General features: G+C 33.4%; 1 protein-coding gene across 2 annotated transcripts; it reads left to right on the top strand.

The window, feature by feature from the left end:
- The first annotated feature begins 7,318 nt into the window (after positions 1-7,318).
- On the top strand, positions 7,319-12,074 carry LOC111392723 (tetratricopeptide repeat protein 5-like). 2 transcript variants are annotated; one of them, XM_023018118.1, is made up of 8 exons: positions 7,319-7,647; positions 7,723-7,832; positions 8,015-8,125; positions 8,431-8,494; positions 10,221-10,310; positions 10,540-10,634; positions 10,736-10,789; positions 11,824-12,074. In XM_023018118.1, the coding sequence occupies exons 1-8, from the start codon at positions 7,473-7,475 to the stop codon at positions 11,860-11,862; spliced, it is 738 nt and encodes a 245-aa protein (XP_022873886.1). In that variant the 5' UTR covers positions 7,319-7,472; the 3' UTR covers positions 11,863-12,074. The 2 variants fall into 2 exon arrangements, with proteins under 2 accessions (XP_022873886.1, XP_022873887.1); XM_023018119.1 differs by having other exon boundaries at positions 7,321-7,647; positions 8,431-8,488; positions 11,824-12,072.
- Positions 12,075-12,096: the final 22 nt, after the last annotated feature.

Raw genomic sequence — 12,096 nt, 5'->3', positions numbered from 1 at the left:
CTGTAATATCCTGTGAGTCCTAAAAAACCTCTTAGTGCCTTAAGGTTCTTAGGAGTTGGCCATTCTTGCATTGCAACCAGCTTTTGAGGATATGCTTTAACTCCTTCCTTTGAGATAATATGTCCCAAGTACTCCACCTCTTTACTGCAAAAAACACACTTTGACAGCTTTGCATAAAACTGGTTAGCTTGTGAAAACTCCAAGGCTCTTGTAAGATGTTTTACATGCTCTTGCATAGACTTGCTGTAGACTAAGATATCATCAAAAAACACAAGCACAAACTTCCTCAAATAGGGTCTAAATACTTCATTCATCACTCCTTGAAATGTAAATGGTGCATTAGTAAGCCCAAAGGGCATTACTAAAAACTCATAATGCCCCTCATGTGCCCGGAAGGCAGTTTTAGGGATGTCATTAAGATTTATGCGTATCTGATGATATCCCAATTTCAAATCTAATTTAGAAAATACCTCAGCTCCTCCTAGTTTATCAAGCAACTCATCAATGTTTGGAATAAGATACTTATCTTTTATGGTCTCCTTGTTGAGTGCATGATAATCCACACATATTCTCCAACTCCCATCAGCTTTTCTCACAAGTAGCACCGAAGAATAATAGGGACTTTGACTGCTTCTTATGTTTCCATTCTTTAGTAACTCATCTGCCAGCTTCTCTATCTCTTCCTTTTGGTAATAAGGGTGCCTGTAGGGTATACAAATGAGTTTAGTACCTTCCAATAATTTAATTTTGTGATCAAAATTCCTAGGAAGTGGCAGTTCAATAGGCTTGGCAAAGACCTCTTTAAAACTGTCTAGAATTTTCTGCACCTCTGCTGGTTGTGTTGTTCTGTCTTTACCATTATTACCATCCATGATTTGCAACCAAATTCCTCTCACCGACCCCTCCTTAGGTTTAACAGTAGGATCTTCCTCCACAATATTGTTCACTGGTCTCTGAATCCCCTGCAATTGGACCGTTTGACCTCCATACTGAAACTTCATAGTTAAATCAAAGAAATTCCATAAAATAGATCCTAACCCACTTAACCAATCAACCCCCATAACGACATCACATCCTCCAGGATTCAACATATATAAATTAGCCATAAACTTATGATCTTGTAACGTAAGAGAGACGGCCTTACATTGACCAAGGCAAGGAAGAGTGGTACCATTAGCCACCTAAACTGTTAAGTGGCTTTCTTCCCTTGACAGATTAGCCTTCCTTGCTACATATGGATCTATAAAACTATGAGTGCTTTCTGTATCAATCAAAACTAGAACTTTGTGATGATTAATTTCAGCAAACAACCTCATGGTTTTTATGGTTAATGATCCAGCTATAGTATGTAGGGATATTCCTAGCAACTCCCCAACCTCTCCTTTAGTAGTTCCAACCACAACCAAGGATTTCTCCTCTCCTTCAGCACCCACGCTGTCCTCTTCTTCTCCTTCCATCCCTTCCAAAAGGTAAATTTTGGGTTTATTACATCTATGTCCTGGGTGGTATTTTTCATCACAAAACCAACAGTCCCTTTTCTTTCCATTGGGTAATTAGCACAAAACATCCCTACCTTTCGATGTTTTTGTGGAAAACGTCCCTACTTTTCATTTTTTGGTGGATTACACCCTTACCTTTACATTTTTTTGCGCAAAACGTCCTTCTGTCAACTCTCCGTTAAAATGCTCCGTTAAATCAAAAAGGTAATTAGCACAAAAGGTCCCTACCTTTCAAAGTTATTGTGCAAAACGTCCCTACCTTTTATTTTTTAGCATAATTAGCAGAAAAGGTCCCTACCTTTCAATATTATTGTGCAAAACGTCCCTACCTTTCATTTTTAGCATTTTCACCCCTACCTTTCACCTTTCATTGCAAAAAAGGTCATTCTCATCCATTTTTTCAATAAAATGACGATTTTTCCCTCCTATTGAAATAAAACAAAAAGAAAAGAAAAAAATAATTAATTAATTACAATCATAGTTCTAAATCTTTCAAAACATTACAGATAAATCCTAAATTCTCTACTACCGCCACTTTTACAACCCCACCAAGCCACCACCTATAGATCCATATAGCACCATTTTTCGACCACAACACATAGGACTCCACCACCACCAGCGTCGCCTCACTCTCCCCAATATCCTCCTCCATAGTATTGGTCACCAATCTGTCCGAAACAACCACATTTACGATGGTGGAGTCCGGTGGGCATGGTGGCCGAAAGGTGGTATTATGTGGATTTATAGTTGGCAGCTTGATAGGTTGTGAAAATGGTGGTGGTTGAGAATTTATGATTTTTTGTAATTTTTTAAAAATTTAAGGATTATGGTTGCAGTTGGTAATTCATCTTTTCTTTTTGTTTTATTTGAATAGGAGGGTAAAATCGTCATTTTATTGAAAAAATGGATGAGAATGACCTTTTTTGCAATGAAAGGTGAAAGGTAGGGGTGAAAATGCTAAAAATGAAAGGTAGGGACGTTTTGCACAATAATATTGAAAGGTAGGGACCTTTTCTGCTAATTATGCTAAAAAATAAAAGGTAGGGACGTTTTGCACAATAACTTTGAAAGGTAGGGACCTTTTGTGCTAATTACCTTTTTGATTTAACGGAGCATTTTAACGGAGAGTTGACAGAAGGACGTTTTGCGCAAAAAAATGTAAAGGTAAGGGTGTAATCCACCAAAAAATGAAAGATAGGGACGTTTTCCACAAAAACATCGAAAGGTAGGGATGTTTTGTGCTAATTACCCCTTTCCATTCTTGCATTTGAGTGGGATTGGCTCTCTTTATGGGGATATTGGTTCTTTTTGGATTGTTGAAAGGTTGATGTTTCTGGTTGGTTTTATCTGGTAGGGCTGGCAGTCTAAGTATAGGGGCTGGCATCAGGAGTCTAGATGGGTAATGTGAGTTGGTGGTTGGGTAGGTAGGGAATTTATTTATGTTGCCTTTGACACACATTAACACCTCCTCTTCTTGTAACCTTGCCAAGCCAAAAGCAGATGATAGAGTGGAAGGTTTAAACATAGTCACCGTGATTCTCAAGTCATCTCTTAGCCCACTCAAAAAGGTATTGATTCTAAACTCTTCAGATAAGCCACTTATTTTGTTAGATAGCATTTCAGATTGTGTTTGATATACTTCAACAGTACCAATTTGTTTAAGTTTAGTGAATTCCCCAACAGTATCCTCATAGGCCGAGGGTCCAAATGTCACTACTAGGGGTGAAACAAAGTCATCCCAGGATTGGACTGGGCTTGAATCCTTTAGCCAGCTACACCATGAGAGTGTTTTACCTTCCATATGAAAGAATGCTATTTGTAATCTTTGGTCATCTGGGGTTATATAATATTCAAAAAACTGTTGTGTTTTTTGAGTCCATTGCTCCAGATTAGTACCATCAAATTTAGGGAAATCCAGTCTTAAAGATCTAGCTTGAATGCCCCCATTCCCTTCAAACAAAGGATTGCTACTGACCTTAGAATTAGAAGACCCTTTTCCTGAATTTTGATTTGCTGCCAAATGTTCATAGCTAGAAGCCAAATTACTAATTTGCTGAAGAACTGCAGCTAACATGTCCTTTTGCCGTTCTTGCTCTTCATGCAGGTTGTTGTTCTCTCCTTTGAGGGTTGCGATAGCATCAGCCAATTGAGCATGGCGAGTACCGTCAACCGTGGCGCTAGAAACGCAACTCTGATACCACTGTTATGCCCCAAAATTACGTAATAGTAAGTAAATAAATGGGTAGTAATTCGAGGTTACCAGGCCTCCTGTAAGTCTGTAAATTTGATTAAACTGATGGTGATCTTTTCATTGAATTGAAATAGCATAGGCCACGGACAATGACCTGTTACACGACATGGGGCATAGCCCATTACTTACGAAAATAAACAACTGACCCAGTAAACAATAACTAACCCATAACAAAATGAAATAAAGGGTACTTACAAAAATACCCTATATTTTTGGGTTGTTTTGAAAAAACATTATAAACTTGGATTAAATGGTAATTACTTAAAATTGAACGTGAAATATACGCTCAAAACATAAACTCACGACAATCCTCATAAATCAGCCTCCAATATGAAAAAATCAAAGAAAAATTGAAAGGAAAAAGAGGAAATCTTCCACAAATACGTAAACAAAGTTTGTTCATTCTTCAAATCGAGGAAACCATCCACAAAAACATTGAAAAATTTGGAAAAAAAAGTCTAGGAGATCTTTGACAAATACACAAACAAAATTACAGGTATTTCTTTGTTTTGAATTCCATGATTATAGCTCATTGTTCATCTCTTTTTTTTTTTGAATTTCATGATTAGATTTAGTTTAAATCTCATAATGTATAAATAACATTTATGAAGTTTCTTTTTGACGATGTTATTAATTTGATTGGAAACATGTATAAAAATAAAATTGTTTAAGTTGAGTGGACTATGTCAATATATATGAAAAATTAGTTTTGAATCAATTATATTGATGCTTGCAAGGTGTTTGACAAAAAGATAATGTGAAAAAAGTGGCATTCTATCACTTTAAAAAAAAAAAAAGTTATAGCATTTCTTTTAAGCAATTAGTTAGGTATGCACGTGTGAGTTTTTGGAAATTTGAACGTACATATTTAAGCTTTATTTTCTGGTAATACATATGAGAAAGAAAACTTTAAACCAATTGCATTGATGCTTGCAGTGTGTTTGCTCAAAGGAGAAGGTGAGAAAGTGGAGTTCTGTCACCTTTTTTAAAAAAAAGTCACAGCATCTCTTTTGAGCAATTAACTAGGTATGCATGTGTGAGTTTTTTGAAATTTGAATGTACATATTCAAGCTCTATTTTCTAGTAATACATATTAGAAAGAAAACTTTAAACCAATTGTATTGATGCTTGCAATGTGTTTATTCAAACGAGAAGGTGAAAAAGTGGCATTTCGTCACTTTTCTCAAAAAAAGTCGCAGCATCTCTCTTGAGCAATTAGCTCGATATGCATGTGTGAGTTTTTGGAAATTTGAATGTATATATTCAAACCATATTTTTTGGTAATACACATGAGAAAGAAAATTTTGAACCAATTGCATTGATACTTGCAATGTGTTTGCTCATAGGAGAAGGTGAGAAAGTAGAATTCTGTCACTTTTCTTAGAAAAAGTGACATTTTGTGACCTTTCTCCAAAACAGTCACCATTTATCATTGGAATAATTAATTGGATGCATACGTGTTTTTTTTTGAAAGTTTGAATATACCAATTCATACCTTGTTTTTTGGTAACACATATAAAAAGAAAACTTTGAATTGACTATATGGATGCTTGCAAGATGTTTGATTATGAAGAGTGACATTCTGTCACCTTTCTAAAAAAAGTGATATTTTGTCACTTTTCAAAGAAAAAGTGACATTCGTTACCTTTCTTCAAGAACGTCATTCTTTATTATTGGAACAATTATTCGGATGCATACATGTGCTTTTTTGAAAGTTTAAATATACAAATTCATGCCTTGTTATTTGAGAATACATATGAAAATGAAAACTTTGAATCAATTATATGGATGCGTGCAATGTGTTTGCACATGCAGAGAGTGACATTCTGTTACTTTTCTTAAAAAAAGTGACATTGTGTCACTTTTTTACGTAAAAGTGACATTCTGTGACCTTTCTAAAAGTGACATTCTGTGACCTTTCTCTAAAACAGTCACACTTTATCATTGAAGCAATTAATTGGATACATACGTGTGCTTTTCTGAAAGTTTGAACATGCCAATTCATACCCTGTTTTCTAGTAATACATATAAAAAAATATCCTTTGGGCAACTTACAAAAATATCTTTAAAATTAGGGATCTTTTGAAAAATTATTTAAAAATTATTTTTCAAGTAAAAATACTTTGTTATATTAAAAAGTGACACAATGCCACTTTTTTATAAAAAATTGTCATTTTTTTAATAAAAAAAGTGACACAATGTCCACTTTTAAAAGTTAATTGTCATTTTTTTAATTTAAAAAATAACATAAAATATCAATTTTATTAAAAATTGACGTTTGTCAATAAAAAAAAATGATAGAAATTAATAAGGTGAATGAAAAAAAAAGTTACAAACACTAAAAGAAAAATGACAATTTTAAAAAAAGTGATAAATACAAAAAAAAAAAAAAATGACAAAAATTTAAGAAAAGTGACGAAGTATAAAATGGCTACAAGAAGTGTCAAATCCCCAAATTGTTGCATAAAAAACGGTAGACTAACTGATTGCATCGAACGATTATTTGAAAAAAAAAAAATTACATATCCATCAATCCAAAGCATAATATCCAATATATCAAAAAACAAGTATCCAGCTATAAGTTTGTATAATTTATTCAAGGATCTACAATACGATACCTCAAATACAAATCCATTGAGTAAAAATCGAATTACAGGAAAAAGACAGCGAAAAATGGAAGGATTATGAAATCTTCATTTTCTGGGTGCGATTCTTGCTCTCAATCAATTGATTTCACCGATTCAAGAAAATCCATTTTAAAGAATGAATGAAACGTAAGTTTTTTGTTGGTTTATGTACGTATATAAATGTGCTTAAGTGGGTATGTGAGATTAGTTGGTTTTGTGATTTTTTTTTTGGCAATTAATATGAAGCTGTAGAATACTTAAAAATACAGTATTTTATACTTCATAACAACTTTCCACATGATTTTTCAAAATTACCTCATATTTAGGGTATTTAGGCCCCGCTTGGTATTCATTTTTTTCAAAATGTATTTCTCTCTTTTCTTTTCAATCATACATTCTTTATTAAAATAATATTACACGTAAATCAAATTTTTTTTCTTATTTTTCAACTACACATTTAGCATCAATTTACTATTCAAAAATACATTTTTACATAAAAATGTCTCCAATCTAATTTCCTCATGAAATAACTACCCACTATTCGNGTAAGTTTTTTGTTGGTTTATGTACGTATATAAATGTGCTTAAGTGGGTATGTGAGATTAGTTGGTTTTGTGATTTTTTTTTTTGGCAATTAATATGAAGCTGTAGAATACTTAAAAATACAGTATTTTATACTTCATAACAACTTTCCACATGATTTTTCAAAATTACCTCATATTTAGGGTATTTAGGCCCTGCTTGGTATTCATTTTTTTCAAAATGCATTTCTCTCTTTTCTTTTCAATCACACATTCTTTATTAAAATAATATTACACGTAAATCAAAATTTTTTTCCTATTTTTCAACTACACATTTAACATCAATTTACTATTCAAAAATACATTTTTACATAAAAATGTCTCCAATCTAATTTCCTCATGAAATAACTACCCACTATTCGGCCTACGACTACAACCCGGTCAACAGCAAAACGACACAGTATAACAATGGAAGACAGACTCATAACACAGGGATTTGACGTTAGCATCGTTAAAAAAAACTCTGATAGACTATAACCATAGACGTATCTGCTGTTGATAATCGGCGACAAAAATGAGCAGTGAAAGAAGAGTAAACCCACAAGATTTGTTCGCTGAGGCATCAAAAGCTGCCGATGAGCTCTACAACATTCGGGAAACATATTTTCCGCCTAACCCAGATGATAAAACCTCCAAACTTAACACAGACTCAACTCTCGCCCTCCAACTGCTCGATTCAATTCCTCCAGGTATAACTATATTAAACGATTTTTTGATGTTAATAGTATTTATGTGTATCGACTTTTTATTTATTAATGTTGCAGAGAAGAGGAAATCGCCAATGCAAAGAGCAACTTATGAGTATTTGAGAGGAAAAATATTGGATGTGTTTCCTGAGTATAAGAAAGAAGCAGAGGATCATCTCTCTAAAGCTGTAAGTCAAGAAATAAGTTTGTTGGTTGGTTTATTTTTTTATTTTTTGGATATAAATTAATAGTTTTCTTCTTGATTTTACGTAGATTATCATTATTTTTAACTGGTTCTATCGTTTTGATGTCATAGGCTTCTTCTATTGTCTGAAATTTTTTAGGTGTTATTACTTATTTTGCTTTACAGGTGAAGTTGAATCCATCACTTATAGATGCTTGGTTAAGTTTGGGAAATTGCATTTGGAAGAAGGGCGATTTAGCTTCGGCAAAGAATTGCTATACACTTGCCCTAAGCAAGGTCTGTATCTAACTGGTTCTATCGTTTTGATGTCATAGGCTTCTTCTATTGTCTGAAATTTTTTAGGTGTTATTACTTATTTTGCTTTACAGGTGAAGTTGAATCCATCACTTATAGATGCTTGGTTAAGTTTGGGAAATTGCATTTGGAAGAAGGGCGATTTAGCTTCGGCAAAGAATTGCTATACACTTGCCCTAAGCAAGGTCTGTATCATGGTTACGGTAATTTCTTGAATACAAAAAAGAAAGAGGATTGGACTTTTGGCAATTTCTGATGGGAGCATGATTTCTTAATGTGTTGAATAGGGCCCAAATAAAAGGATACTTTCTCAGTTATCAATGCTTGAAAGAAGAATGGCTCAAGGCAAGAGTAAAGTTGCTTTCCTGCTATTTTTTTGTTTCTGCACATACTACTACATATTATTTTGTGGTTTTGATGAATCCTGTTAGGACTTGTGGTCTATCACTGAATCTCGTTTAACATGATATTTTAGTTTTGGATTTTGAGAATTGCATAATTTGTTTGAAGGGCATGGCATCTGAACAATACAAGACCAATGAAAAGCTAACACTTATTCCTAATAAACTTGGTAGCTAGTAGCTATATTAATCATTTGTTATTGTATTTGATCTAATGTTACATCTATCAAATATCACACGAAATAATTCTTTTGCAGCTAATTTATCTCCTGTTATGTATGGAGATGGATCACTATGCAACTGATATAGTTTCAGCAATTCATTCTACAATCATTATTTCTCCCCATTTGCTAATACAATCATAAGTCATTCTAAAATAGTGTCTTGTTGTTCATTCTGGCTGCGGAATTTAAAATTTTCTGTACACTCCATATATTAACTCAAGTTCCCTTTGCTCACATTACCATTCAAATCCCCTCGAACAAAGTTGTTATCTTGAGGAGGGACCATCCAAATCTACTATTTGTTTCATCCCTAAACAGTTTCTTTGTTACCTTATCTATCTTGTTTAGCACACAAGTTAATAGCATTAGTTGGTTCTTCTCCTGAAAACTTGGTTCTACATTTCTTCATACAACTTTTATTCTTTGTCAGGTGCGAAAATTTATATCTCATGTTCTCTCGTTTACCTTCTCTTCTGCTTATGAACCTCATGTGTTATGTTGACTTTCCTGTACATTTCCTAGTATTCCTAGTTTCTTTACTAATTCTATTGTTTTTGACTAACTTTTTCTATCCACCCCATCAATTAGAGCGTAGAAACCCCCTGTTAATTTTCAGCACTTTTAATTGTCAACATACTTCTACTTTTATGACTTCCACCATAGCTAACCCTCGCCTATTTTTCACAAAAGTTGATGGTTGATTGTCAACCTACCAAGATCATTTTCCTTTTCCTGAACTTGGAGAGGGCTACAAGGGGACACAGGCAGTTGAGACCTCAACAATAAAATATTACTGCCTTTTGGCTTCAGTTCTCATCAATAAATTGATTTTTTGTCATCTTTTATACCATAACTTTCATTTGTTGTAAAGTAGAAAGAGAATTATTCTAGGTGGTTCTATTTGACATACCTCTACTCACCCTAAGGGTGCCCAAAAGACATTTTGTTACACGGATTGGGGATGTTTAAGGAATCAAACATGTATTTTATTAATTTCCCGATAGTTAGGATTTTATTTTCTTCAAATTCTTGATTCAGCAGTAAATTTCCTTTATTCCAGGATTCTCCTTCCAGAATGAGCTCATAAGTGCTAGTCGTTCAATTATCTAAATAAGTCCCACTAGGATTAACTGAATCATTGATTTGAAACAAAATTTGAGTATTGTTAATTATCTGTTTAATTCTCAGATAGGAAGATAATAAATGACATAAACAAGTTGCTAGAATAGTATCTCGTCTTTCTATTCAAGTGGATAACATTTTTGATGTTTATAGCAGTAGAAATATGGGTATGGTGATGTATCTATTTAAAAATTGTAGCATGGATTTGCTTAGATACTTCTTTCAGGTACAAGAACAAATCTGAAGAATTTTCATATCAGCTATTTTTTTTCATGGCACAGGTAATTTATAGCTTTATATTATTTATCTGATTTTCTGTCTTCCTTCCAGGTACTGAAAACCAGGCAGAAATTGTTGAAGAAAGTGTGAAGCATGCAAAGGAAGCAGTTACTCTGGATGTCAAGGATGGAAACTCTTGGTGTAAGGGTCTATTAGATCTACGTTAGCCGATGGTTCTGTTCAATAGTAGGATATAGTCCACGATTGATTTGAATCATCAAAATTTTTATCACTAGACATTTTTTGCTAATATACAACCCAGCTGAGTGCATATGGTGTCATTCCATAATATCTCATAATTTTTAAATCGAACTTCATTTTGTATATTGTATTCTTTGGGTTCTTCAACACTGTCTAATCATGTTGACAGATAACCTTGGCAATGCGTGCCTTACTTCCTTCTTTGTGAGTGGAGCTTGGGACCAAAGCAAACTTTTGCAATCATTAAAAGCATACCAACATGCTGTGAGTATCATCCTTTATTTGGCTATATATCAAATCTAACTATACTTTGTATTACTGTCTTTTGTTATGGGTTCTAAAAAAGCATGTAATGTAACATTCAGGAAAAAGATAAAAGAATGGAGTCCAATCCTGACCTATATTACAACAGTGCTACTGTAAGGCCTTTCTTTTTAAGCATGATTTCCTTTTCCAGTGTGTGTACATATACATGTATATGCAGTTGGTTTCTTTCTTTTTTTCATTTTTTTCTAACATTCACTCAAACTAGATTGCTTTCTTGGTATATGTTTTTTGACCATATTTTGCCATGCTTCTATCAAGAAACGTGTAATGCCGATACTAAATGTTATAATGATCCAAGTTTTAGGCCCATTTTCTTATTCTGTAACTACATACATAAAGCATCTGGAAAGGAAAATTTTGAAATATAGAATGCAGTGGCAAAATAAGATTGTTTATATGCACAATTTATTTTGTCCTTTATTTTTGCTAGAAGTACATATTTGTCTAGTTGATCATCATGAAGACAGCAATAAAACTGGACCCATGAAACAAGAAGCACGTAGACAAGCAAGATGTTTATCAATATCATTGCTATTAACTGAGGAACAATGTCATCCCAGTAGACCTAGGGCCGGCCCTGGCCCAAGGCAATCAAGGCCGTTGCCTAGGGCTTCCAACTTGAAGGGGCTTCAAAAGAAAAATTAAAACTCCCAAGACTCAACAAAATATTTCCTTTTTTTTTAGGTTGGGTCTCTAGCCCTTTAAAATACAACAGCAATATTGGTCTAAATAAGAGGCCCAAATTACGTGGGTCATTTAACTTACATTCTTTTTTAAGATATAATGGATCTATAATTAAACTATTACCTAGTGATATATTTTGTTGTATTTTTCTATCTACCAAGATGACAAGATCTAACCAAAAAATAATAATAATAATAATAATAATAATAATAATAATAATAATAAAATATTTTCCTAACCTTATAAAATTTCTTTAAAATTTATAAGTAGTGTGTGTGTGTGTATATATATATTAAAAGTTCCCATTTCTCTTTTTAAAAGCTATAGAGAAATTGAATTTGAATTTATCATAATTGATATTAAAGAGACTTCTATGCTTACTAAAAAAATTATATTTAAGGGCCTCATGACGATTTATTGCCTAGGGCCTCATAAATTTCAGGGCCGGCCTGAGGAGACCACGCAGTATGAACAAAAATAAATCACCAAGTTATATGTGTCCGAGGAAGACAGAGCTAGCATGTTTGTCAAAGGCTACGTTTGTGTGGATCCCATCATGAGGAGAATATTCTATATCATTCTCTTGTTGCCATTTCATTGCAGATGACTGTGAATACCCTATGATGTTATGAACAAAAATCTTTTATGAGACTAAGGGCACAATTAGTAACATAGCGGTGTCTGTTTTTATTTCTGTTATAAAAAAAAAAAAAAA

This window comes from Olea europaea, unplaced genomic scaffold (genome assembly GCF_002742605.1).
Source record: "Olea europaea var. sylvestris unplaced genomic scaffold, O_europaea_v1 scaffold969, whole genome shotgun sequence".
NCBI classification, from domain to species: Eukaryota; Viridiplantae; Streptophyta; class Magnoliopsida; order Lamiales; family Oleaceae; genus Olea; species Olea europaea.
Note: the sequence above shows the minus strand (reverse complement) of the source record. Positions and strands in the feature narration are given on the sequence as shown.